This window comes from Carassius carassius, chromosome 4 (genome assembly GCF_963082965.1).
Source record: "Carassius carassius chromosome 4, fCarCar2.1, whole genome shotgun sequence".
NCBI lineage: Eukaryota > Metazoa > Chordata > Actinopteri > Cypriniformes > Cyprinidae > Carassius > Carassius carassius.
Genome location: NC_081758.1, coordinates 25,122,135 through 25,145,974, shown reverse-complemented (window position 1 = coordinate 25,145,974; position 23,840 = coordinate 25,122,135). Strand labels below are relative to the sequence as shown.

Below are 23,840 nucleotides of genomic sequence, written 5' to 3'. Positions count from 1 at the left end.
TAAAAACAGAAAGACAACCATTGCAAGGAAATTCAAACTCAAACAACCTTTCACCACATTGCTTGGTTTTTGGCCACTTAACATATGAAGCCATTGATTACTGAACCTCTGAGAAACAATAAAAGCAGCTTTATTGCTAAGTGAAATCAGATGTTGTGGAGCTCAGTGAGGATGGAATTGTGCCTCAAACTCTCTACACAAGTTCAGTTCCAGAACACAAACACACACACACAAAGAGAGACAGGAAAACAGGCCACAGATGCATTCATCCAAGAGGATCTGACAGTGTTGTAATCGCTGGGACATTCTCCCATGTCAGCCTATAAGGATTTAAAGTTTAGTTCATTGGACAAAACACTATGAAAACAAACCAGTAGTGGGATCTCAGTGGTCCTCTAACTCTCCAGAGAAGAGTTAAATACTAAATAACTTTGAAATGTTTTTTTTTTTTAAAGAATTCCGCTTACGCTCAACACTTACACTCATTTGATCAGAACTACAGTACAAACAGTAATATTGTGAAATATTATTACAATTTCAAATAAAAAAAATTCTAAATTATATTTTAAAATGTCATTTATGTAACTGATGGCAAAGCTGAATTTTCAGCATCATTAGTCCAGGCTTGAAATGAAACCCCATTAGCACTGGTTGTTCACACCTCAGATTTGAGAAAGACTCAAGAAATGGGCGTGAAAAGCTGTGGGAAAATGAGAGCTTAGAGGTCAACTATCATAAACAAATCGAATACATTTTGATACATTATTCTTAGAAATATAGGCATTAACAAATCAGTCATTAATTTAATGACTGCACAGTATTTACTCAAAATTAATTCTGTAATATAATAAAATATTCCCCATATTTTCCAGTATTCTTAATGTAAATTTTCTGAAAACATCTAGAAAAGTGAAACTCTGTTTGATTTCAGCCTTATGCTACTGATCAATAGCAATGTGATCCATTCATCCATCTTTCTATCTCTAACTCTCAGTCTGAGCTCTGTGCTGTAGGCCTGCCCTGCACCCTCTGTGAAGTGAGCGGTGCTAAAAGAGGAGATGGCTTAAACCATTACATCCCCTCTGATGAAAAGGACACAAAGAGTGTGTTTGTCTAAAGCATGAGGAGCTGGCATGACGGACTACACTCTCTAAAACCCGCCCTGTTCAGCCCTCTGACAAACACACACGGATCTTAAAAGAGAGCTATTATACTCTCACAATATTAGACTAGAAATGATGTAATAGGTGTTCTTGAAAAGCATGACTGCATGCGTGACAAAGCATTTGAATCACTGTTTGTACTGCAAGTTATAAATTACTTCACCACAGCTGAAGCCAAGAACCACATCCTGGTAAAAGATAACCAGAATTGGCTGAAGAACCGGTTAGTGGAGCTGAAACAGATTACAGAACCCCATAGTGTTTGAATGGGAGGTGCCAAAAAGTGCTGCGTGGAACTATTTGGTCATTAATAGATTTGAAATGACAGCTATTATTTGGCTATTATTGGTTCACGTTCTGTATTGGCAAGAATATTTATTTATGCTTAATATGAAAGCGTCCTCTGTCCTTCTGGAGATCTGTCATTACATTGATATTCTCTGTTTAGTCAAAACAGGAGCAACTGTTAACCAAAGAGGTTCCTCATCATTGGAGAAAAGAAAATGCTAAACATCCTGTGTTAAGTTTCATATTAACACAGCGATATTCCTCAAAAAGTGCAAAACTACTACATGAATGCAGGAAGTAAGCATTTCGAAACCTCTGAGTCAGGTCATATGACTTCAGAAACTGCAGAAACCCAGGAGCAAATTTATGAAGCATCGAAAATACATTTTGAATACAATATACAAATACAAAATAGCAAAAACTACTACTTGGTTCATCATTGTCTTCTCTTCCGTGTCTGTTGTGAGAGAGTTCAAAACAAAGCAGTTTGTGATATCCGGTTCGCGAACGAATTCATTCGATGTAACCGGATCTTCTTGAACCAGTTCACCAAATCGAACTGAATTGTTTTAAATGGTTCGCATCGCCAATACGCATTAATCCACAAATGACTTAAGCTGTTAACTTTTTTAATGTGGCTAACACTCCCTCTGAGTTCAAACAAACTAATATCCCAGAGTAATTCATGTACTCAAACAGTACTGTGCTATGCTAATGTTATGAGCCCATGTAAACCGAAGGCTTGATCAATCAATCATCACCAATGACGTCATTACGTCGAGCGCAAAAGAACCGGTGAACTGTTTTCTTCAACTGGTTTTTTAAATCGAACTGTCAGAAAGAACTACTGGTGATCCGAAAACCGATGCAACCGGATCTTGACTCGTGAACGAGTCATTATCTGGCTCGGCTCGGTGTTCATCTTCAGTTCTCTCTTCACAGCAGTTCAGTCAGTGTACTGTTTGAGTGCATGCATTACTCCGGGATATTGGTTTGTTTTAACTCAGGCCATCCTTAAAAATATTTTGGTTTGCAGTAACAGTAATTTTTTTTAAAAAGAGGGTCGATAGGTCTATTATTTTTTTTTTCAAGTTTCAATGTAAAAAAAAAAAGTAAATTTTTGTGATGGTGATGACGTCGGTATGAATTTAAACAAATTAGCATATCGTGACGTCACTGACTGGGTCTTCAACCTGTGCCTTCGGGTGCATCATTGCAAACCTCATTTTGATGCAGGCTAGACCACAAACAAATTTAAATCTTTGTCAAAAACATGTTTATTGCATGAATTTCAGGTGAGAAAAAAATGAAGTACTGTTTTACTTGCATCCACCGCTACGTATCAATGCAACCTACAAATGAGAGAACGTTTACTCTGCTTTCTTGGGTTGTCACTTTTGTGAAAAAAATCCTGTTTGATTTGAGTGACGAGTGTTCATTGAATCGATTGTAAAATCGATTTTGCATGTCTAAAGTTTTATACGGCAAATAACACCAAATATAGGTAAATCCACGGACAACAGGCAGGAGGAATGTAAAGATTCAATAAATTGGTAAAGAACAATATTTCTGATGATTTATTGGCATGAAGTTACGTGCAAAATGACAAACAGGAGTGCAACATTTTCGAAAAACAATAAGCAGAGTGGACTGCCATAATGCAAAACATTTACTGCAGGCTTCAACATGGCTGTGTTTAAGATTAAATTTCAACAACAACAAAAAAATTGCATAGGCGATTTTCTTAGGCTATCAAAAAAAATATTTTTTCGAATATTCGTCGAATTTAAAATAAAAATCCACATTCGAATGCGCATATGAATTTTAGGTGTGCATTAAGGAAGCTGCCTTATGAGCCCCGGTCCGTGTTCCATTCCATCTCGCCGCGCGCACAGCTGTGTCTACACAACTTTCAAAGGCGGACGAGCTCGACATGCAGTATCTGCTTTCTCATCTTTCACCTCGTGTACGCGCACGAGATGCGATGACAATATATGTGGCATTGCATTATAAGGTTATGTTAGCCTATCCAGTTGAAGCCACTTAAAAAAAAAAAAATCAATGTGGAGAAGATCTTGTTTACATCAAAACTGAAACCAAGCAGTTCACACAGAACGCATATTTCACGCATTTTCTAGAGGGACACCGTTGGACTCGCGTCTCGCACAAGAGAGCCGCATGTTTAGAAAGACATGTAAAATTAATGTATTCATTTAATTTTCTAAAAATATCTCGAGACTTTATGTTGAGTTTTTGTTCCCCATCCCACTGCATCTCATGTTTTTAAATGAAAAAATGTATCCTGTGTGACTGGTTTTCCGCCCTTTTTATTTATTTAACAATGCATGCATACATTATGCTGTTTTGTTTATAGTTCTTTAAGCAACTTAATTAATAATAATTGGTTCATAAACATTATTTTAAATATTATGTTTTTTTCACAGTCATGTATTCTAATGCTTTGAATAAACATGCAGTAATATTTTGCTCGATGCGCTATCTTGAGCCTCAGAAGAGAAGAAAAAAGTTTTTCTTCACCCTAACTGAAATTATGCATTTAAAATTCGAATTTTGATCATATTTAAGTAAAAAATTCGAATTTAGTTTTTTCAGCTATTTTGACAGTCCTAGGCGATTCAAGCCCGAAACTGTATGAGACTGAATACCGGCTGAATTCACATTTCTGTTGTAAAAAGAGAAACATTGTACAGAAGTATTATTTGCTGTTATGCGTGTTTGTCCGAAGCTGCAGTTGCTGTGTGACGCCTGTTCAAAAAAAAAAAAAAACCTGGACGTGCTCCGAGAGAAGGTCATTAAAATCATTTTCTTATTTTCGTTTTCGAGACTTGTGTTGGTTGATTCGTGCTTGATTCGTGCAATAGATTTTCGAACATAAAGTGACAGTCGACACGGACACGGTTTTAGACTAGATGGGAGAAGGGATGGGAAAAGATCTGGGCACAGTTTTTCCAGAACTTTGTGCCAAGTTAAAGAGGTATCGAGCTGTTTTAATGAATTTTTTTAGATGTATTATGGTGCCTGAACCCGTATGACTTTGAACAGTGACCGCGAACATGTAGTTTACTGCAGCCGCAGCCATCATTACCAAGCGCGAACCGTTGACTCTGACAGTGAGTGAGAGTATGAGACGAAGCGAACGCACAGGCCACAGTGTGACATCCGTGTAAACACAGATGACGTCAAGGGTTTTTTTTTGTTATTAAAGAAGATAGCCTTCATTTGTATGTAGGCCAAGGCAATTTATATATTTACAATACTTACTTAAATATAATTAATAGTATTTTATTGCGTTTGTATTAGTTGTTTGAAGAGTAAAAAAATAATTGGTCGGTCTTAACACAAATTTACAATCGGCAAGTCGGTCGGACTAAAAGCAAAAAAAAATAAAAAATTGAGTCGGTGCTAAATTGACAGGGTCGGTCGGGTTACGGCAAACAAGAATATTTTTAAGGATGGCCTCAGAGGGAGTGTCAGCCACATTAAAAAAGTTAACAGCTTAAGTCATGTGTGGATTAATGCGTATTAGAGACGCGAACCGTTTAAAACGATTCAGTACAATTTGGTGAACTGGTTCAAAAAGATCCGGTTACATTGAATGATTCGTTCATGAACCGGATATGACAAACTGCTATGTTTTGAACTCTCTCACAACAGACACGGAAGAGAAGACAATGTCGTAAGTCGTAATTTTTGCTATTTTTGGACCAAAATGTATTTTCAATACTTCAAAAAATTCTAACTGACCCTCTAATGTCACATGGACTATTTTGATGATGTTTTTCTTTCCTTTCTGGACATGGACAGTATACCATACATACTCTTTCAATTGAGGGACTGAGAGCTCTCGGACTAAATCTAAAATATCTTAAACTGTGTTCCGAAGATGAACGGAGGTCTCACTGGTTTGGAACGACATGAGGGTGAGTCATTAATGACATAATTTAGATTTTTGGGTGAACTCTCCCTTTAATGGCTGCTTTTGGAGTGCTTCGCTCTGAGGTATAAAGCAAGGCTTATGGTTAGTCAGATGAGTATCTTGCGTACTCCCTCAGGCAAAACAAAAAACTCTATCAGCATTTCTGTTTTTAGAAAACTTGTGCATTTATGACTTCCCTTGAAATTAGGGAAGGAAGCCTGAGAAGCTCTATATAGAAGATAAAGTAATGCTGAATCATCAAATTATCACTGACAAGACCAGCTGTCAAATCTTCTGTCCAAACTCAGGCAGTGAAATGTAGATGGAAAAACTGAACACCGATCAGCTAAAACTTTCCGATAGGTCAATATCTATAATCACTGTAATACAGGCTAGCTCTATTGAGTTTGGCTCATCATTTAGCACAAGCTTCTGCTTAAAGTGCATTGTTTATAGTGATATTTCCTCTTTTATTAACAAGGAACAGTGGTGGTAGAGAAGGGATGCGGTCCTGGAAACTTTCCATTTTGTATTATGCTGCTTCACAACACTTCAGAGATAAGCCAAACAACAGAAGAGAAAGGAGGAAGAGAGACATATCATCTATAGTGGTATGTACGGATGTGGTATGTATATCTCTCTCTCCTCCAGTTCGAGGAGGCAAAGTGCCTCGGTTGACTTCTATGAGATAAGTAGAATAGTGAGAAAGGATGATATTGAAGTTGATATATCGGAGTTCACATGACTACTGGCTCTCCTCCACTTGTAATCATCTTATTGACACTTTCATACCATCTCTAAACTTCCATTTACTCATTGGGAAAAAGAAAGGTGCCTGCTATAAATAAATCAACAGTGTCCTAAAAGGGCTTGCCAGCATCTCTGAGAGGGGGGTCTTCAGAGAGCTGCTCACCATCTGCCAGATCACTCCCTCTCCTTTCTCACAATCTCCTTAAAAACTAACCAGGGGCCCACAAGAGAAAGCTCATGCACAAAGCCTTACAAATGTAACTAAATATATTTCTTGCATTAAAACACAATTATGCACTTCTTGATTACACGTCTTAATTCGCCTTCTCTCCATCCACCTCCCCCAGAGAAGAGCAGTTTACCTTTGATCGCGTTGATCACATTGTTCCCGTCCTTGATGACATCCTTTAGGATCTTGTTGGTTTTTTCCAGCTCGTTTTCGTAGCATTTCAATCTCTCTCTGAAATCTGGACTGTCGGAGTAACAGTCGCTGAACTCAAGTGGAGGATGTCCCATTCTCACCCTCTGACCGATCAATGAAGATAACCGTCCTTTTGTTGTAAGTAAAGTACGCAAACAATGACAAACGTGCCTTTTGATCACTCGAAGGTGATCGGGTGGATTTCGATTAGTAGGTTTCGATAAAGTTCCCCATTTTTGACATAATGGATAAAATGCAGTTGTAAATAATAATAAAAAAAGGCTATAATCCAGCGCTCCAGTAGTGACTGTCTCCGTGCTAAATCAGTCGAGCAATTTGAGTCGCAAAGTAAAATGTAAAAGTGCTGATAAAGGAAGCATTTGTATTTCAATACTTTTCCTTGTTTTGGGAGCGGAGGGACTAAAAAATGCGGGCAGGGCTACATACTGAGTACACCCACATCATTGGACGGCAAAATGTCATTAGTTGAGAAGGGTGTTAATGCACAACCGGAGGCTGCAGTTTCAGGACTGCATTTCTAGGACCGCGTTTCCAGGACCCTAGATTTCTTGTAATAGCGCCATCTACCGAATTGGATGATATAGCGGAGACTGCAGTTTCAGCACCTAGGACCCTGGTGGTTAAGTTTGTAGCAACGTTTGTACTACGTTATCAAAGATATTTAATCTCAGGAACATTTATTTATTTTTCCAGTTGTGATTTTTTTATTACAACATGTGTAATACCTGATTTGAGTTAACAACTTTAAACAAATTAATTTACACTTAAACTATACATGAAAAATGTATTTCACTCTTTATACAAAAGTGGAATACCTTAAACGTCTTTCTTGAAATATACTGTATATTTATTAACCCCCTTAAGTTTAAGTAATTAGCTCATTATCAGGTGAAATAAAGATGGGATCAGCAGTCACTAAATTACAGCCAGATATTTTATAGGTTGTATAGAGGCAAGACATAAGACTCAAGAATGAATCAAGAACTTATATATATAACAAATATTGTGATGCAACCAGGCAGTCAGTGTCTAATTAAGAAAAAATATTTATACTTAATATGGTAAAACAATGAGTATTAAACAAGTGTTCACAATAATACAGTTAGCTACAGGTAAATCTCACATTTCACATCAACGTCATCTTTATAAGTTTAATTAATGTGCTGGCTGGATACAGTTATTAGGCAAACAAGGTTTAACTAAATCATGGCCGCTAATAAATCATTAATAAACTAGCACACGAATTCTTAATACGTGGGACTTAATTATTAATTCATAGTTAGCAGATCTAAATTTGCATCGTTTTAAAATTGAAAATCGGTACTGCACACTTTGCTGTCATGTCGTCCATCTTACATGGGTCTTCTCCATAGACTGTGGTGTTCTCAGTAAACCGATTCTGTAGGTGGCGCTGTCACAAATTAAAAACTAGGGTCCTGGATGTATTGTTTATATGGGACGTACCGTTTCCCTCCTCTGGGGGGCGCTTGAGGGTTAACAAAAAGAAATGGAGTTGCATTGAAATATAAGGGTGCATTTCGTTGTACTGCACTCAATATATACATTTAGTATAACCGTTTAAATCTATTATTTAAAACTATTGGTATCTGAAATACAAATATAAACGTGGGCCTAGATATTATATGAAATTGTTAAATTAGGATCATGATAGTCAGCAATCATAAACGACTATGATTGGTTTAACCTGAGCAGCGCGTTGAAAAGTAACACTTTCAACGTGACATGCCGTTAAAGTGTCACGTCAGCACTGATCTAGACAAAAATATTGGAGCTTAAACAGTGTAAGTGGGAGGTTATAGTTAATAATTTAAATAAAATAAATTAGGGACAACATCCGGGTCACTAAGCCTAAACTCACAATGAGGCCGACGCTCTTATAGAGTTGAATGCATTTTTTCATTGTGATATGATTTATAGGCTTTTAGCAGCTAAAACATACGTCATAGTGTACGTTAACGACATGTAAAACCTTTAACGTGTCCATTTAACTTCTAATAAAATTAATACAATATAACAATGACAAAAGCTGAGTCTATTCAGAGTAACTCATACAAACTTTTCCATTAGTTACAATTATTATTATTATTATTATTATTATCATTATTATTATTATTATTATTATCCTCTTTTTTGTAACAAAATGTACAATATTTTACAAAAACATGCCAGAGTGTACAAATCACTGTTCCATTAATCAAAAACTGTATATTAGTGAAAATTATTATTATTATTATTATTATTCGCTTAGTGGCACGTTGGCGTTTTTGACGTCATACGTCCGATGACGTGCCCGTATCCGTGTGAAGATGGCGGAAGTAGAGGAGTCAAGCAAGCGTATGGTAAGGGACCAAACATGCTTTTAAACGCTTAAACATCTTTAAAACACGTTGTCAGCTTTTTCGTGGAGTTTTTGTTTTTGTCTGTATGGTTACCGATCCTGAATGGAAGCTGGAGAACTGTAAATGTGTCAGTAAAGCTCTGCAATACCTGTAAACGCAGATGGTCGTTTCTCAGCTCTAAACAACTTTTACTACATTAAACGAGTTTTTAAAACATCGGCCCAATGTCCGTACTAACAGATTTGCTGTTTTCTTTTTTCTTTTCTTTTTTTGTGGAAAACAGGAGTACGCGTTTTATCGCTCATTCTTACCGAACTATGTAAACAGTGACGGTGGAACATCATCTGCGACCTGAACTCTCCTTGCTATCCCTTTACGTTCAAATGATCATCAGTATATTACCTATATCTTGAAACACTGTCACTTTCATAATTCAGTAATTTAATTGACTGTTATTTTATTCTTGTTTAATTGAAATGCTTTTGACTGCTGCTGCTTCTAACTAAATGACTGTTCAGTTGGTATAGTAACTGTCTCTTAATGTGAAGAAAACAAACACACTAGTACACATTATGTTAATGTTAATATTGAGTTAATTCGATGTTAGTGCTTTTAGTTAGTCATAATTATATTTATTTGCTTTGTTTAAGAAGACAATCAACACACAGACCACCAGTGGACCACATTTTTAGAGTCACTGGCATAGATGAATGTGAACTGCATGCAAAGTGTTCTGGGTATCTGGATTTGCCATCAATGATTTACACAGTCCATCTTCATGTCACAGTTTGCAGGTTTGTCTGACATCTCAATCTCGGAGGACATTCCAGTGGAGGGAGATATATCTGTGCCGGTCCGCTCCCAGAACGCTGATGATGATTTCTCAACACTGGATGAGCCTGTCAAAGACACTATTGCAAGTGAAACCATTTGTTACAGGGAAGAGACTGATATATTGGACTAAATAAATACATAATGCACATTTGTTCAAATATTTAGTGTGGATGTGAGGGCAAAGATTCTGAGTGCACCAGTGTTGTTATTGTTTAATGAAACTAAACTAGTAAAAGTAACTGAAATAAATAAAAAAAATCCAAATATTAGATGAAATGCTTACATGAAAATTGGAAATGTTGTCTTGGCAACTAACCGAAATATGGTTAAGTTGAAGTACTAAAATCACTAAAACTGAAATGAAAATAAAATAAATATTTTAAAGAAATTACTAAAGCTTAAAGTAAACTAAAATAAAAACGGGAAATATAAAAAGGCTAATTTGAACTATTCATAAATATCATAATAGTATATAATGATACTGAAATATCACTGGATTGCACATTTAACAGTAGTTCTGTCCGAGTTTAAGCAGCATTTCTCACTGTCTCTTTGCTCTGTTTGGTCTCAGCTGAGAGATCTGAGAGCCGTTGGACAGAAGTTTGTCCATGTGTTGTACCCCAAGAAAAGTTCTGCACTACTCAAAGACTGTGAGTCTGTCATTTACATTTCATCAGTTGCTGCTCACACATCAATCACAGATTCCATAAAAGATGTGGATGCTAAATGTTCAGCAGCTGTCTAATTAAGTTGCATGTATGTGTTCTTTTAGGGGACTTATGGGGACCTCTCCTCCTGTGTGTCACTCTGGCCTTGTGAGTATTAACTCTGTCAGATCAGTCCCGGTAAGAACTATTGTCACTATGCCTGCAACAAATATAATATAATATTGTCTGTACTAGGATGCTGCAGGGTGGTTCTGCTGACAGTGGGGACGATGGCAGGCCACAGTTTGCAGAAGTCTTTGTCATCATCTGGTTCGGTTCTGTAATCATAACCCTCAACTCCAAACTCCTGGGAGGAACAATGTGAGTAAACAGTCAGATTTTCATTTATATAATATTTTGCTTGCATAAAAGAGAGTATCTCAGATCTTCATTTTGGAGGAAGTGTTGAGTTCATTTGGTTTTCAATGTTGTCAGTTTATTTAGTCTGTAACTGAATATGCATATTAACAGGGTTTCCTCTGGTCCTTAAAAACTCTTCAATTTGGTTGTATCAAATTTAAGGCCATAAAAAGTCTTACAAGAAAGTCTTAATTATGATTTCGGGAGATCTTCAGTTTGGGCATGGAAAGAGAGGAATTGCGATACAGCTCAATGTGACAATTAAGCTTCAAAAGGCTTTGATTTGATTGCATGAGTGCTGAACGTTTCAAATTCTGCCGCTGTGCTTCTTTGTGTACTGCCGTCCGGTACTGGGAAACTGCTGTTCCCAAAAGGTCTTAAATTTGAGCTTAAAAATCCTGCAGAGACCCTGATTAAAAAGAAGTGTCTTAAGCCGAGCCAATTGGTTTCCTGTGATTTAGCAGCTGTACCTACCAATGGGAAGTTGGTTTCATTGCTTAGTCATAAAAAACAATTCATTTAGCAAAATTTGTATCCGTTATAATTAAAAAATTGCAACACTGGGAATTTAGGGCTGCAAAAGTTCACCAGTTTTTGATAAAGTAATTGAAAGTAGATTCAGAACAGATAGATTTGATCACTTAATTTAATAAATGTTCATATAGGATCATATTAAAAGTATAATTGAAAGTATAATCTAGTCATTTAAATCTGTCTTAAATTTTGAGAACAATAGAAAAAAGTTTGACCCTGTAATGACCCCCTAATGTTTCAAATTTGAGCATGTTCAGAATTTCAAGACATAGTGTCACTAGACACATAGAAATACAATATTTCAAAAAGAAGTAAATAAGATATTTATATCTGATGCTTAAAACTGTGGCACTTGATATGCAAATCTTGTCTCACAAAAACAGTTTTAACTGTGATAAATTTCAGATTGTCAGACTTGATTTTTACTTATTAGCAGTCTTAAAAATATTTTTAAAATCAAGTTCCATCCTACAGTTTTTTTTCTTTTCTTTCTTTCTTATTTTTATCATCTTTCTGTCTGAGACTTTTACGTTACAGAAAGGATTTTGACCTTTATAAAGAGAACCCCTCTTCCCCCCAGTGCTCATTACCACAGTAATGTTTGTTTGTTCATTTGTTAGTAACATGAGTTTGGCTGAATTTGCAAATTGTTCATTAGCTTCTTCTAGACAAATAAGAGTGCATAATAATTACAGCGAAGTTTGAGCACATTACTGACACCATGTCATTGACTAATTTACTCACGTTTTGTCTGTACAGATCATTTTTCCAGAGTCTGTGTGTGTTGGGATACTGTATTCTTCCTCTGACTGTGGCCATGATAGTTTGCCGTATTGTTCTTCTGGGATCTATTAGCAGCATCAGTTTTGTTGTCCGTCTCATTGTTGTCACCGCCTCCTTCTGCTGGTCAACGTTTGGTAAGAATCAAAATCATTTTTCTGTTTCAGCAATCCCAGAATACTAAAGGCCTGAGATGGTTCTAATTAAATAATGTTAAATAAATGTTATAAGAAGAAACGTTTATAATCCATTTGTTGTCTGCTGGTGCACCAGATGAGCCTGATTGGCAGACTTGCTCCTCAGGCGGTGTGTGCAGCCACCACCAGGAGGCAGTACAGACTCATTCATTGTTTTTTGTTTTTAATAAAAAATAAAAAATAAACTTACTTTTTATACACTGAAAATGACGCAATTGCACAATGCAAAATAAATAAATAAAAAAGTGCAATAACAATATTCCTAAAAGAATAGCCTGGTAGTGACCAGTATATTTTTTTAATTAGCTCTCATTTTTATTTTCAGGTTTCCTTTTAATTTTAATTTAATTATTTGTGTTATGTGCCTTTGCTATTTTTGTTTATACATATATGTGTTGGTATGTATATAGATAGATAGATAGATAGAGATTTAATTCATTTATTTATTTATAGTTAGTATTAATCTGTTTATTAAACTTATTTATTTAAGCTAGTTGCCAAGACAGCATTTCAAGTTTTTAAGTTTTCATCTCAGATTTATAATTATGTATTATTTCAGTTACCGTAAAAAATTTTTTGTTTAGGTTTAGTTAACAGTAACAAAAAAAGAGAAAGGAATTCTGCAGTTACTGATCAGATTGCTCGATTTTCTGTCATGACACTCATTGTGTCTCTCTTGTACACACAGTACTGAGGGGGCTTCAGTGAGATCTGAGCTCATGTCTATATGTGTGTCTTTTATTTACAGCCTCCACAGCATTTCTTGCAGACAGCCAACCGGCCAATAGGAAAGCCCTGGTCGTGTATCCAGTGTTCCTGTTCTACTTCGTAATTGGCTGGATGATCCTGACATTTTCGCCTTCTCCTTAGCACACATATACCATATGCCAATTGCAAAATGAATTTCTCCCCTTCGATAAGTAAACCAGCAGACTGTCAGGGAGCTGGCCTTTGATTGGCCTGCCCTAGAATGAGGCGGAGCATTTTGATGGACACTAAGGGGACAGTAAGGGGATTATTGCATAGATACCACACCCCCTCATCCCTCATTCACAGTTGGATGAGAAGAGAGAAAAGGAATGGAGGACACTAATTCTTCAGTTAACAACAGCCTATATGTTTTCATTAGATGAATGTTTTGTTGTGTGAGGAATGTCAGTGCCCTTCTGAGCAGCTCCCAACATTGAGTGTGAGTGTGCTTGCATTTGTTTTTGTGTCTGACTGAGCATTGTCTCTGTTGGGAGAATTATTCCACTATCATCAGGCCGCACTTTCACATCTGTCCCCTCACATTGTGGTGCACAAATGTTTCTTGTCTTTGGTGTTTTCTTTTTAGTTCTGAATGATGTTTGGGCTTACATTTATTTTATGTTGGTGGAAGTTAGTACATTCCTGAAGAAAATAAACATGGACTTTAATAAGTACTACATAGGCTGTATGTTCTCTCTTTTTTTTTAACACAGAAAATGAAAAATGTATCTTCAGGTTAAATTGGAAGCGTTGTTTCTCTTTGTATTAATTTGGTCTGTCATTTAAACCGTATTTTCACACACATCTTGCTGTCTGTCAAGACAAAGACGGTCTTCCCATTCACAATCTTTCCTCATATAAAGACACATCAGCAATGTGTCATTCTGTTTCTCTCACATTGAAACACACACAGAGAGAGAGTCTTCACTCCTCTCTCTCTCTCTCTCTCTCTCTCTCTCTCTCTCTGCCGCTCTATGTGATAGTAGTTCTAATTAGACTTTCCATCTTGTAAGTCTAAAAAAAGACTTTAATTTTCACTTCTAATGCATAGCAGCACCTGAACCATAAGGTGTTAGAAAATTGCAGTGTTTTCTTCTGACCTTCATATGTCTGTATCCAACTGTGTTGTGGTTGCTCACCTGTGCTGCTGTAATGTCTTTTTGTTTTTATTCATCTCTTAGGATTTTTTCTTGTGATGTTGCTCTATCAGGAATTGTTCATCCCAAAAAAGAAATGTCTTTTTATTGGCCAATACAATGGAAGTCAATGTTCATCAAAATTGACTGGTTGCCAACATTCTTTAAAACTGTTCCACAGAATAAAAGAAAGTCAAACTGGTTTGGAATGGCATGAATAAATGACAGAATTTTCATTTTTGAGTGACCTATCCCTTTAAGTGCTTCCTGTGGTTTCATCAGCACAATTTATAAATATCACATTTTGTGTGTGGATGTTATAATTAGTGACAGACTCATTTGATATGTGCATTGCGGAAGTTCCTCAATCTGTTATTAGTCAAGTGTATTAATATAGAACCAAAGAAAACAGTAGAAAAGAGCAGAGTAAATTTGGAAAACGATAGCAAAGACTGATTTACAGCTATACCATGTGTTGAGGCCTGAAATTTTTGTTTAAAAGAGGTGCATGGTAATGGATTCTAGATATATTTAATATGTTAATGATGTGCCAGCTGCTGATTAAAGTCTAAGATTAGTTGTTTGAAGTCTAAATGAGATCTCCAGCTTCTGTAGAGGGCAGCCTTGCATGGGAGACCGTTGTGTTTGCTTACATGTTTCTTTAAAACACCTTAATAAACCCTTGTTCCTCCATGCAGACTCAACAGTTAAGCGTGTGTCTATTCTAAAAAACAAGTGAGTCTTTTTGACAAGTAGCTGCAGTTCAAATACGTTTAAGGAGTCATACAGCAGATGCAACTTTCCTGATTTCCGAGGAAAATATGTACTGATTTAAAAAAAGGGAGAGAGAGAGAAATAGAAGAAGAAAAAGTGCATTATGAATGCACCATAAGTTGCTTTTTAATAGAGTCATCTGTGAGATGCATAAATGTAAATGATCAGATTTTCCACAGTTTTACAAACAGAAAAGGTGTTTCTCAGGGCCAGTTCATTATTTTGCTGTTTGTTGCTCTTTTAGGTGGGAATTCCTTGTGCCTGAACATATGACTTCTGTAATAATAGCAGATGTCAGTGAGCAGTGGTGCAGCGGCTCAGCACACGAAAGAGCTGTAGTCTTCTCTACTGATCCCATTCCTATCACATTCCCTCTCGCTCAGCCACACTTTCCAGTCTCCATTCCACTATCCCATGAAATGGTAATAATAGTAATTATTATCATTAATCCTAATTTTTTTATATGTGCACTAATATAATAGAACATGCACTAATATAATATAAAACCATTGTTTTAAATTGTAATTATACTACACAATATTGCAATTTTTACTGTATTTTTGATCAAATAAATGAGAGATGAGACTTCTTTCAAAAACAAAAAAATCTTACCAACCTCAAACGTTTGGTACAGTGTTTGATAGTGTATACATATGTATATATATATATATATATATATATATATACATAAAGAAAGAAAGAGTGCTGAGCTCTGTTATGATTAGGCTGGCCTTTTATACCATGTACCATCACGCTTTGTATGCGCATCATTTTCAGAGCAGCTGCAGTCTGTCAGAATGAATGATCACAGTCCAGACTGTCTGTGGTCTAACTCCAGGCTGCTGTAGAGGCGCCCCGGAGCATTGTGAACACTGGCCTGAGTACGACACTGTTTCCGGCCAACCGGAGATTATGGCACAGAGAAAAAAACCTTCTCACAGGTCACCTAAGGGCATGTTGGGATACTTGAGTGCTGGAGCCTCATTAGAGCAATACCATTCCCAGTTCCAGGCCCAGTACAGGGGGCTCAACCTCACCAGCGTGCCAGATACCTGAGCTTTATCACATTGGTGTATTCTGACACCTTTGGTTCTGCTGGAGCCGACAACCTCATGGTTGCACTTTGGGTGACTTTAATTCGAGTTACGGTTTGCAGTCATTTTCCGTTCCCCTTTTCTCTCCCACATTGCTCCCTGTCCACACTGTGCTATACAAATAATGCTGCAGAAAAGTGTTCTAGCAGTGGAAGATGCATGTGTGCACAAGACAGAGAGGCTTCTTTCATTACATTAATAACAGCAATAAGAAAGTTCACTGCTAGGGCAGAGGAGAAAGGTCACTTTCAACTATAAAAGATCCTTCAGAGCAGCTGCTCCAAATCTCTAATGTGATCATTACAGCATTTTCAGACTCTAGGCCTTGTTTTACTCTTTCTTTCTGTTTGAACTTCTAAAATTTCAACATTTTAGGGGATGCTGGTGCACTGTGGCTCAGCTGACCTAGAGATGTTTTTCACCTGCTGTTCAAGACAGGACCGCTGGGACCCTCATCATGGTTCTGTCACAGCAGTCAATCAAAATCCAGCCTCATCTGCTAGTTCTGTGGCTGGGCTTCTTCCCACAGTTAGTAAACAACAGCTATCCATCTATCAGAAAGTCTTTATATTGAACTATGGGTATCAATACATTTCCAATAGTCTGCACCAGAAGCTTTAGAATGGTTAGGATCTATTTAATCTCTCTGTATTTGTCTGTTTTCATGTGTATATTTTTGTGTGTGTAAACAACTTTTTTGGGTTTAATGAAGTGTATGTGTTTTTATTACATTACCCAGTAGATTGACTGGGGATCACACACAACCTTTCACTAGAATTTGCCTAGAACTTTGTCTCATTTACAAAATACATGCATTACGGGCTTTTGTTGTTGATCTTTTTGTTGTTGATCTCCAGACAACTGTCAATGAGTGAAAATCAGGCCTAAATTTATGTAATATATACCTGGCATAAGTTATGATGTTTATGGCAGTTTACTTGAATAACACATCATGTCAGAGACAGCTCCACATATGGCCTCTGACTTGTTACAGCCAAGCAAATGGAAGACAGTATGTCCAATATGTTTAAATGGAGCGAATGTTGGCAGTGTGTTGGCAGCACTCTCATTTGTGCTCATGTGCATGCATAAATGATAGGTCCCAATTTGCATACTTGTGCATGCAATTTTGTATTAAAATAGTGTGAGTCGTGTGGAAATTCCAACAAGAAGAAGTACACTTCAAATACCTGGATGATGCACTAATTAACTAAAAAGTGTGCAATGTTCTGCTGAATTCAACAATTATAGAAGTATAGAACTACTTCTCTGACTATTTCTACAATGAAGAAATATATGGTTAAACAAAAATAATATGTTGAAGGCATTCAGAAAAGCTGGCCTTTCAGACACAAAAGCTGGATGACAAAATATCCATACAAAATTCATAAACTAGATGGTTGAGGACATTTAAGACACAAGTCGTTTCAAGTAGTTTCTGCCTTGGTCGTGTAGTGTGTGGGTGGCATTAGCCTGTCATACCATTCAAAATCTCAGGTAATGCAAGGTAAAGCAATATGGCTATCTTAAAAATCCAAGCTGGTGCATTTTTGATTGAGTCAGTCATGCACAAGTAGAAAAGAACAACAGCACAGTTAAAAAAAAAAAAAAAAAAAAAAAAAGCAGAATTATTTCTCAGCTTAGAAACTTTCCTCCTTGGAGATCATAACGCAGAACATCAGAGAAAGACGACACTGAGCCGGTGTCTGAGGAGGTGGCAGTTGTGACCTGAATGTCAAAAGAACATTTGCTGTTCTCAGTGTTAGCCGGTTTAAATGACTTTCTTGAGAGATGAGTGCACAGATTGCTCTTTCAAACCCTCAATGCTTCTATTAGAGATCAGAAGCACATATCATAAACGTGTCCTGGTAACAACACCTCTCTGAAATACCTTTACAACCGCATCTGGATGCAGTAAAAATGTTCTCTGAGAAGATGGAACCAAAAATGACATGTTTATATCCCTGGAAGGATGAAAATGAGCAAAACCTTTTCCATTCGTGACAAAACAGGTCATAGCAGGGAACTGAATCATGGCAATTGTTGGTGGTTTGTTATGAGCTCTTATATCATTTGTGTATACAATGTTTAGTATAATATTATGTTTACCTCAATTCAGTTCATATTTTTTATATTGTTTAATTGAATGTTTCAGCTGTTTCTCACAGACAGAGCCATTAAGGAAACTCTTTATTTTATAAGTACAAGGTCTTTCCGATGATTCATCTCTCAGACAGTTATAGCATGTTTTTGTCAAAGTGTTTGCATATTCTCATTTTACTTAATTTACTTACCATCATCCATTCTTTTTCTTTTTTTTTTTTTTTTGGAGTGGAAATGATCAAACCTCTATTTTTTAAGATTCCATTTGTACAACACGAATGTTTAAAATTGGGTGTGAAATGAATCATAATTTTATTAGAAAATGCTTCATAATGAGCCTTTGAATTACATAATGTAAAAATGAAAATAAATAAACCCTCCTACAGGAAGTAATTTGGAGAGTTTTGGAAACAGTCTGCACTGGCTGAAATGTTGATTTGTCATTTCCTCCTGATTGAGCTAGAATGAATCAGATAATGTGAAGAAAGCCAGTGAATGCCGATTGACAGGTCTTCTCTCTGTGTCTAGTTTTAGAACCTTTTTTTGACAGAGAAACAGAAATGATGATGATGATGATGATTTGAATTGTTATGTTGATCATTGTTATGTTTGATGGGATATTGCAGGGTGCCACTTAAGACTTTGTATGGAACTGATGTTTTCAGATCAAGCAGAGTGTCAGACTGTCTGCATAAACTATAAGGACAAGCAATATTCTTATTACTAATAATAATTAATAATCAAATTGACTGCATACGCTGATAAAACTTTAATATTGCAGTGTCCGGTTTAATCTTCACAAGGACCCTGCCATGAGCCAACACAAGTGTATTTGAGGAAGGCAATTTTACACTGGGTTGCTCAAGGGAGGTTTTCCATGTAATGAGTGAAATTTTGGAAAATGAATTCCACTGGTCCTGTCTATGTAGTGATAAATAGAAAATATATCTGAATGACTGTTATTAAGCTGAATGTAGATTATTAAGAGACATAGAACTTCCTCTAATGCAGTACCTCAAATGAGTTTGAGAAAAATCTGCTGACCGAAGTCAGGGACACATTCTTGTGTGTGTAGGACTGTGTGTGTGTGATCTCTGGCATGCTGGAGTGGGAGAGTGAAAACACTGTTAGTTTTTGTTTTCTGTGTCTTTGACACATAACAATAGTGGTGGGTGTGAATTCTCTAGAGAGCTACCGATGATTATATACAAAAACTATATGTGACCCTGGACCACAAAACCAGTATTGAGTGTCAATTTTTCAAAATTGAGATTTATACACCATCTGAAACTTGGATAAATAAGCTTTCCATTGATGTATGGTTTGTTATGAGAAGATAAAATTTTTAAGTTTTGATATATTTACGGCAGGAAATTTACAAAATATCTTCATGGAACATGATATTTAATCAATATCATAATGATTTTTGTATAAAAGAAAAATCTATCATTTTGACCTATGTTTGTTTGGCTATTGCAAAAAAAAAAAAAAATGCCCCAGCGACTTGAGATTGGTTTTGTGGCCCAGGGTCACATATGTGTGTCTGTTTGCCTGCAGACGTCTGATATAATAGGGAGAAGCTGAGTTGAGAAGTCAAATTGCTTACATGTCTTCACAAGAGTGTCTCTCTTATCTGACATATACCCATATCAGGTCTATGAGCCTCTACTAATGAACTAAAGAGTTGAATTGGGTATAAAGGGGGCATCCAAAATGTTCATTTTAGACTGGCATCCAGGAACAGAAACACTGACTTAATTTTATTTTCATATAATTTAAACTGTTAAAGCTATAATTTGCAGAGCTTTACGTTTATTTTTATTTTTTGTATTTAGGTGTAAAACCAGTCATTGATAATGCTAATCATTTAGAGCATAGTTTTCCTGAGGTTTGCTAGTTTATTGAAATAAAAAAATAAGAAATAAGAAAAAACAGACAAAATAAAACCCTTACTAAAAAAATTTATATTTGATTTGTTTACCTGCATGTCATGTGACCAGTAACCAACATCAGAGAATGGTGAACATACAAATGTGTTGTAATATTATTTAAATATTACCTTAGTGGGTATTTAAACTAAATATTGAAGGTCCGAGGGGTTCGGCTGACAAAACGGTTTGGGGACCCTTGGTTTAGAGTAATTCTCACAGCAAATAATTCAGATGCTTAATGAAGTATGTGAAGTCCATCCACGTTAAAAGGGCAATCTGTGGGACAGGACCACCAACTGGAAAATGAGACTGTGTAAGAGGCTTAAAATACTTCTGTAGTAAAATAATAATGAAACAAATTAAATATAATATTGCAATTAAAAATGGGTTTGCAATTCACAGTAAAGTTTTTACCATTCCAATGAAGCTAGCTAAATCTGAATATATTTTGGAGTGTTCAATATGCTATTTCCCAAGTCTTTGGAAGTCAAATAATATATTTGTGCATGGAACAGACTTAAATTTAAGCTCACAAATCTTTTTAGTCCTTGTGATGAATTGGTGGAATTGGAAATGGTGTAAAATAAGAGTTGCCCATTCTGGCTAGCTTTTGTATTTCACTGAAGCAAGAAAATAATACGAGACTGCAATAACACTGGGATGATTGCTTTAAACTTCCACGAGGTGCACTTTTCTCAGTATGGTCTTTCTGTTCTGATAGCAGATCCGGCTGGGCTTCAGTGCTTCCCGCTGTGTGTTAGCATTTAGTGCTAGCTACAGTGGTATGCAGGGAATCTCTCCTCTTGGCCAGCTGAAATATGGCCTTGTGGCCCCTCCCTATCTGCCTCTTCAAGCCACTGAACTCCAGATCTTCAGACACTCAGTCAGTCAGAGAGACGTTAATGTGCACAGACTCACACAGCGACCTTCATGACTGTTCAGTCTCGACCTTTTGAACCTGACCCTCAGTGTGGGTATCTGCGAACATGGCTTTTGTCAACTGCCTAAGAGCACTCATCAACCAGGCTAAGGTAAGACTGAGAGAGATACGCAAAGCACAAAGTATAGTTTTAAAAGCACGAGACAACAGTGAGCCATGCTCATGCTTTGACTGACAGCTGTCAAGATCAGGTTGCTGCTCTTGCTTAGCCTCTGTGTTGTTATGGTCTCTGAACAGTAAAGTTACCATGGTGTTACTAAGTTTTTGTTTCCTTTTACCACTAAGGCATAAAAATATCATATACTACCATCACTGAACCATAGTACTGCGACAGAACTTGTGTAAGGGAAACAAATCTCTAAAGCTTATGATATGAATGTTTTCGTTTTTGAAAAGTGTTTTAGCATATACTGTGTGAGCAGTTGTTAGAAGGCACTTTGTTAGCATGTGTAAATGTTTTGGGTGGTGCAGTGGACCTACGAAATGATCGTTTGCTGAACTGGACTCCCTCACTGGCTGCTCATAGTGAGGTGGGAAGCAGCCAAACTTTGTTTCCAGGACAACGTCTTTTTTAAAAGCACCCATTCACCCTTCCCAGATGGCTCAGCCAATAGGCTACACTTTAAACCCTATGACATCACAACGTTCCTAAGTGAGAGATCCTGATATATTTAGGTTTTTTTTTTTTTCCGTTGCAGACTTTGGATACAGTGGAATGTCTGTTCAACTGAAATTACCGGAGAATCATATTTTGATTCAGGGGCACACTAGATATTATACTAGTTCCTCAAATATGTAGATGAAGACTTTTACAATGTTAGATATAACATTATAGACATAAAATGTTGATTGAAAATAGAAATCTTTTTTAACATTGTAAAAGTCTTCATTGTCACTTTGGTTCACTTTATTGCATCCATGCTGAATGAAAGTATTAATTTATTTAAGAAGACCCCATACAGGCAACACTAAATGAATACTTCAAGTGTCCTTGTTATTAAGGGTTTATTTTATCAAGGTGATGCTGAAGCACAAAGTGAAGGCACCCAGAGACAAGCAGACACAAAGATCTTCTTGTAAAATTCCATCAAATATGATTGTAACATTTTCCCCCCTGATGTTTCAGAAGCTGACCTGCTGTCGTGTCCAGAGATCAGGTAAAGATGTGAGATTTTATTACAGCTGAATGGCTTTGCCACTAACAACATTACCATGGCACTTGTTAGAGCACCTAGAAAAACACTGTGTGTGTGTAAATTCCTGGCAGTGAAATGTACACAATTCAGTCTTAAACAACATACTAAGGAATGTATAACAGTTTCTACTATAACTGTTAATAAAATGTATATAAAACAAAGTAGATTATATGTAGGAAATATCCCATGGTTCTGTTTTAACTCTAATGCTACTTTCTTGATATTGCTTGTTCTGTAGTTCGAGCTGTTCTAAAAGCTCCTGACCTCTATCCTCTCCATGCAGTCATCTACTGTGTTTGTCACCCAGTTGCATTTTAAGAAACTCATGGTAGTCTCCAGTCTTTGGATCACGTGACACAGAAAGTAGATCATACTATTTATAACACACCTCAGATGGCATGGTAGATGTGTCTAATGTGTAATCATTCATTCCCCACAGACTGTGTTCCTATGTAAGGGCAACTCTCTGGAAGTGCATTCTATGAAAAACACAAATAGAAAGGAAATGTATGGTTTTTATTTTAGATTTATATGTTTTGATTTTAGGTGGACCTGCTGATCTTCGAAGGAACATTAAAATAAGACTAATAATGTGTCTTTTCTTGTTCTAGATTAAAAATGATCAGACTAACAAATATTAGTCAGTCCCTATGTGGAGCATATTTTAGGCACACTGTGTTTAGTTTCTGCTGGGACTTTATGAGTATGGTTTATTTGACTCTATAATTAGAATGTTTGTAGTTCTTCCTAATTTGCAAAGATCCCCACCACCTATGCAAATGAACGAGCTCAGTAAACAGACGCATGTGTTGTTTTTGGTGTAAATTATACACACAGACAAGCCATCTTTTGTCCACATGGGTTGGTTCTTAGTTTGATTGCTTCATCTTGTCACTGTTCTCTGGCATGTGAACAAACTTCAGAAATGTTCTTCAGTCATTCTGATGTAACTTCAGATGTAATCACATAGATTGGTCAAGGACTGTAGCATGTGAGATATTTACAGTTTCATTCGGATTAAAGTCAGGGAAGTAACAGTCCACATAGGCAGCAGCATCAGGAATCTGCCCGACCCATCCAAATGATCTGTTAATTTACATGACTGTAACTACTCTTTATGCTAGAGTTTTTAACCAGGACATGAGGAAAAAAGACATGTGAAAACATATATTTAAAAGGTAGTTAAAATTAAACATGGATTATCACTATTTATGCAAAAATAAATAAATAAATTTACCCATCTATTAGGTTTTGTATATTATAAAATAAATGGTATTCGTCAATTCCAGTGTAGAGATTCATGTCTTGTGAAAATGTTTCTGTTAAATTAAAGTTTAAAAGTAATAGACTTGACCTGGGTGCATTCAAAGTGTGTCCTCATAAATAAAACTAAATCAACACACACACACACACACACACACACACACACACACACACACACACACACACACACACACACACACACACACACACACACACACACACAAAGGCATTGCATCCTTTTTTTAAACAGCTCGGGACTGTTTGAAAAAGTCCGCTTGGCGTCATCACGGAAGCTACTAAA

The 23,840-nt window shown here is 36.5% G+C and overlaps 2 protein-coding genes across 2 annotated transcripts in view; one reads left to right on the top strand and one right to left on the bottom strand.

Annotated features, from left to right (window-relative positions):
- LOC132139594 (oligophrenin-1-like) overlaps positions 1–7,044 on the bottom strand; it is a 39,575-nt gene extending 32,531 nt beyond the window's left edge. The window contains exon 1 of the mRNA XM_059548066.1: positions 6,501–7,044. Within this exon, the coding sequence (XP_059404049.1) occupies positions 6,501–6,654 (154 nt within the window). The 5' untranslated portion in view covers positions 6,655–7,044. The remainder of the gene's footprint in view (positions 1–6,500) is intronic.
- A 1,805-nt stretch (positions 7,045–8,849) lies between these two features.
- Positions 8,850–13,531, top strand: LOC132139595 (protein YIPF6-like). Its single transcript, XM_059548067.1, has 7 exons — positions 8,850–8,940; positions 9,728–9,856; positions 10,346–10,424; positions 10,547–10,589; positions 10,677–10,802; positions 12,135–12,292; positions 13,101–13,531. The coding sequence occupies exons 1-7, from the start codon at positions 8,908–8,910 to the stop codon at positions 13,220–13,222; spliced, it is 690 nt and encodes a 229-aa protein (XP_059404050.1). The 5' UTR covers positions 8,850–8,907; the 3' UTR covers positions 13,223–13,531.
- Positions 13,532–23,840: the final 10,309 nt, after the last annotated feature.

Bases quoted from the DNA above. Each gene is read 5' to 3' on its own strand.
- LOC132139595 (XM_059548067.1), top strand. From the start codon at position 8,908: ATGGCGGAAGTAGAGGAGTCAAGCAAGCGTATG. The intron at 10,590-10,676 runs GTGAGTATTAAC...TGTCTGTACTAG, and splicing joins CTGTGTGTCACTCTGGCCTT to GATGCTGCAGGGTGGTTCTG. The intron at 12,293-13,100 runs GTAAGAATCAAA...TTTTATTTACAG, and splicing joins CTTCTGCTGGTCAACGTTTG to CCTCCACAGCATTTCTTGCA.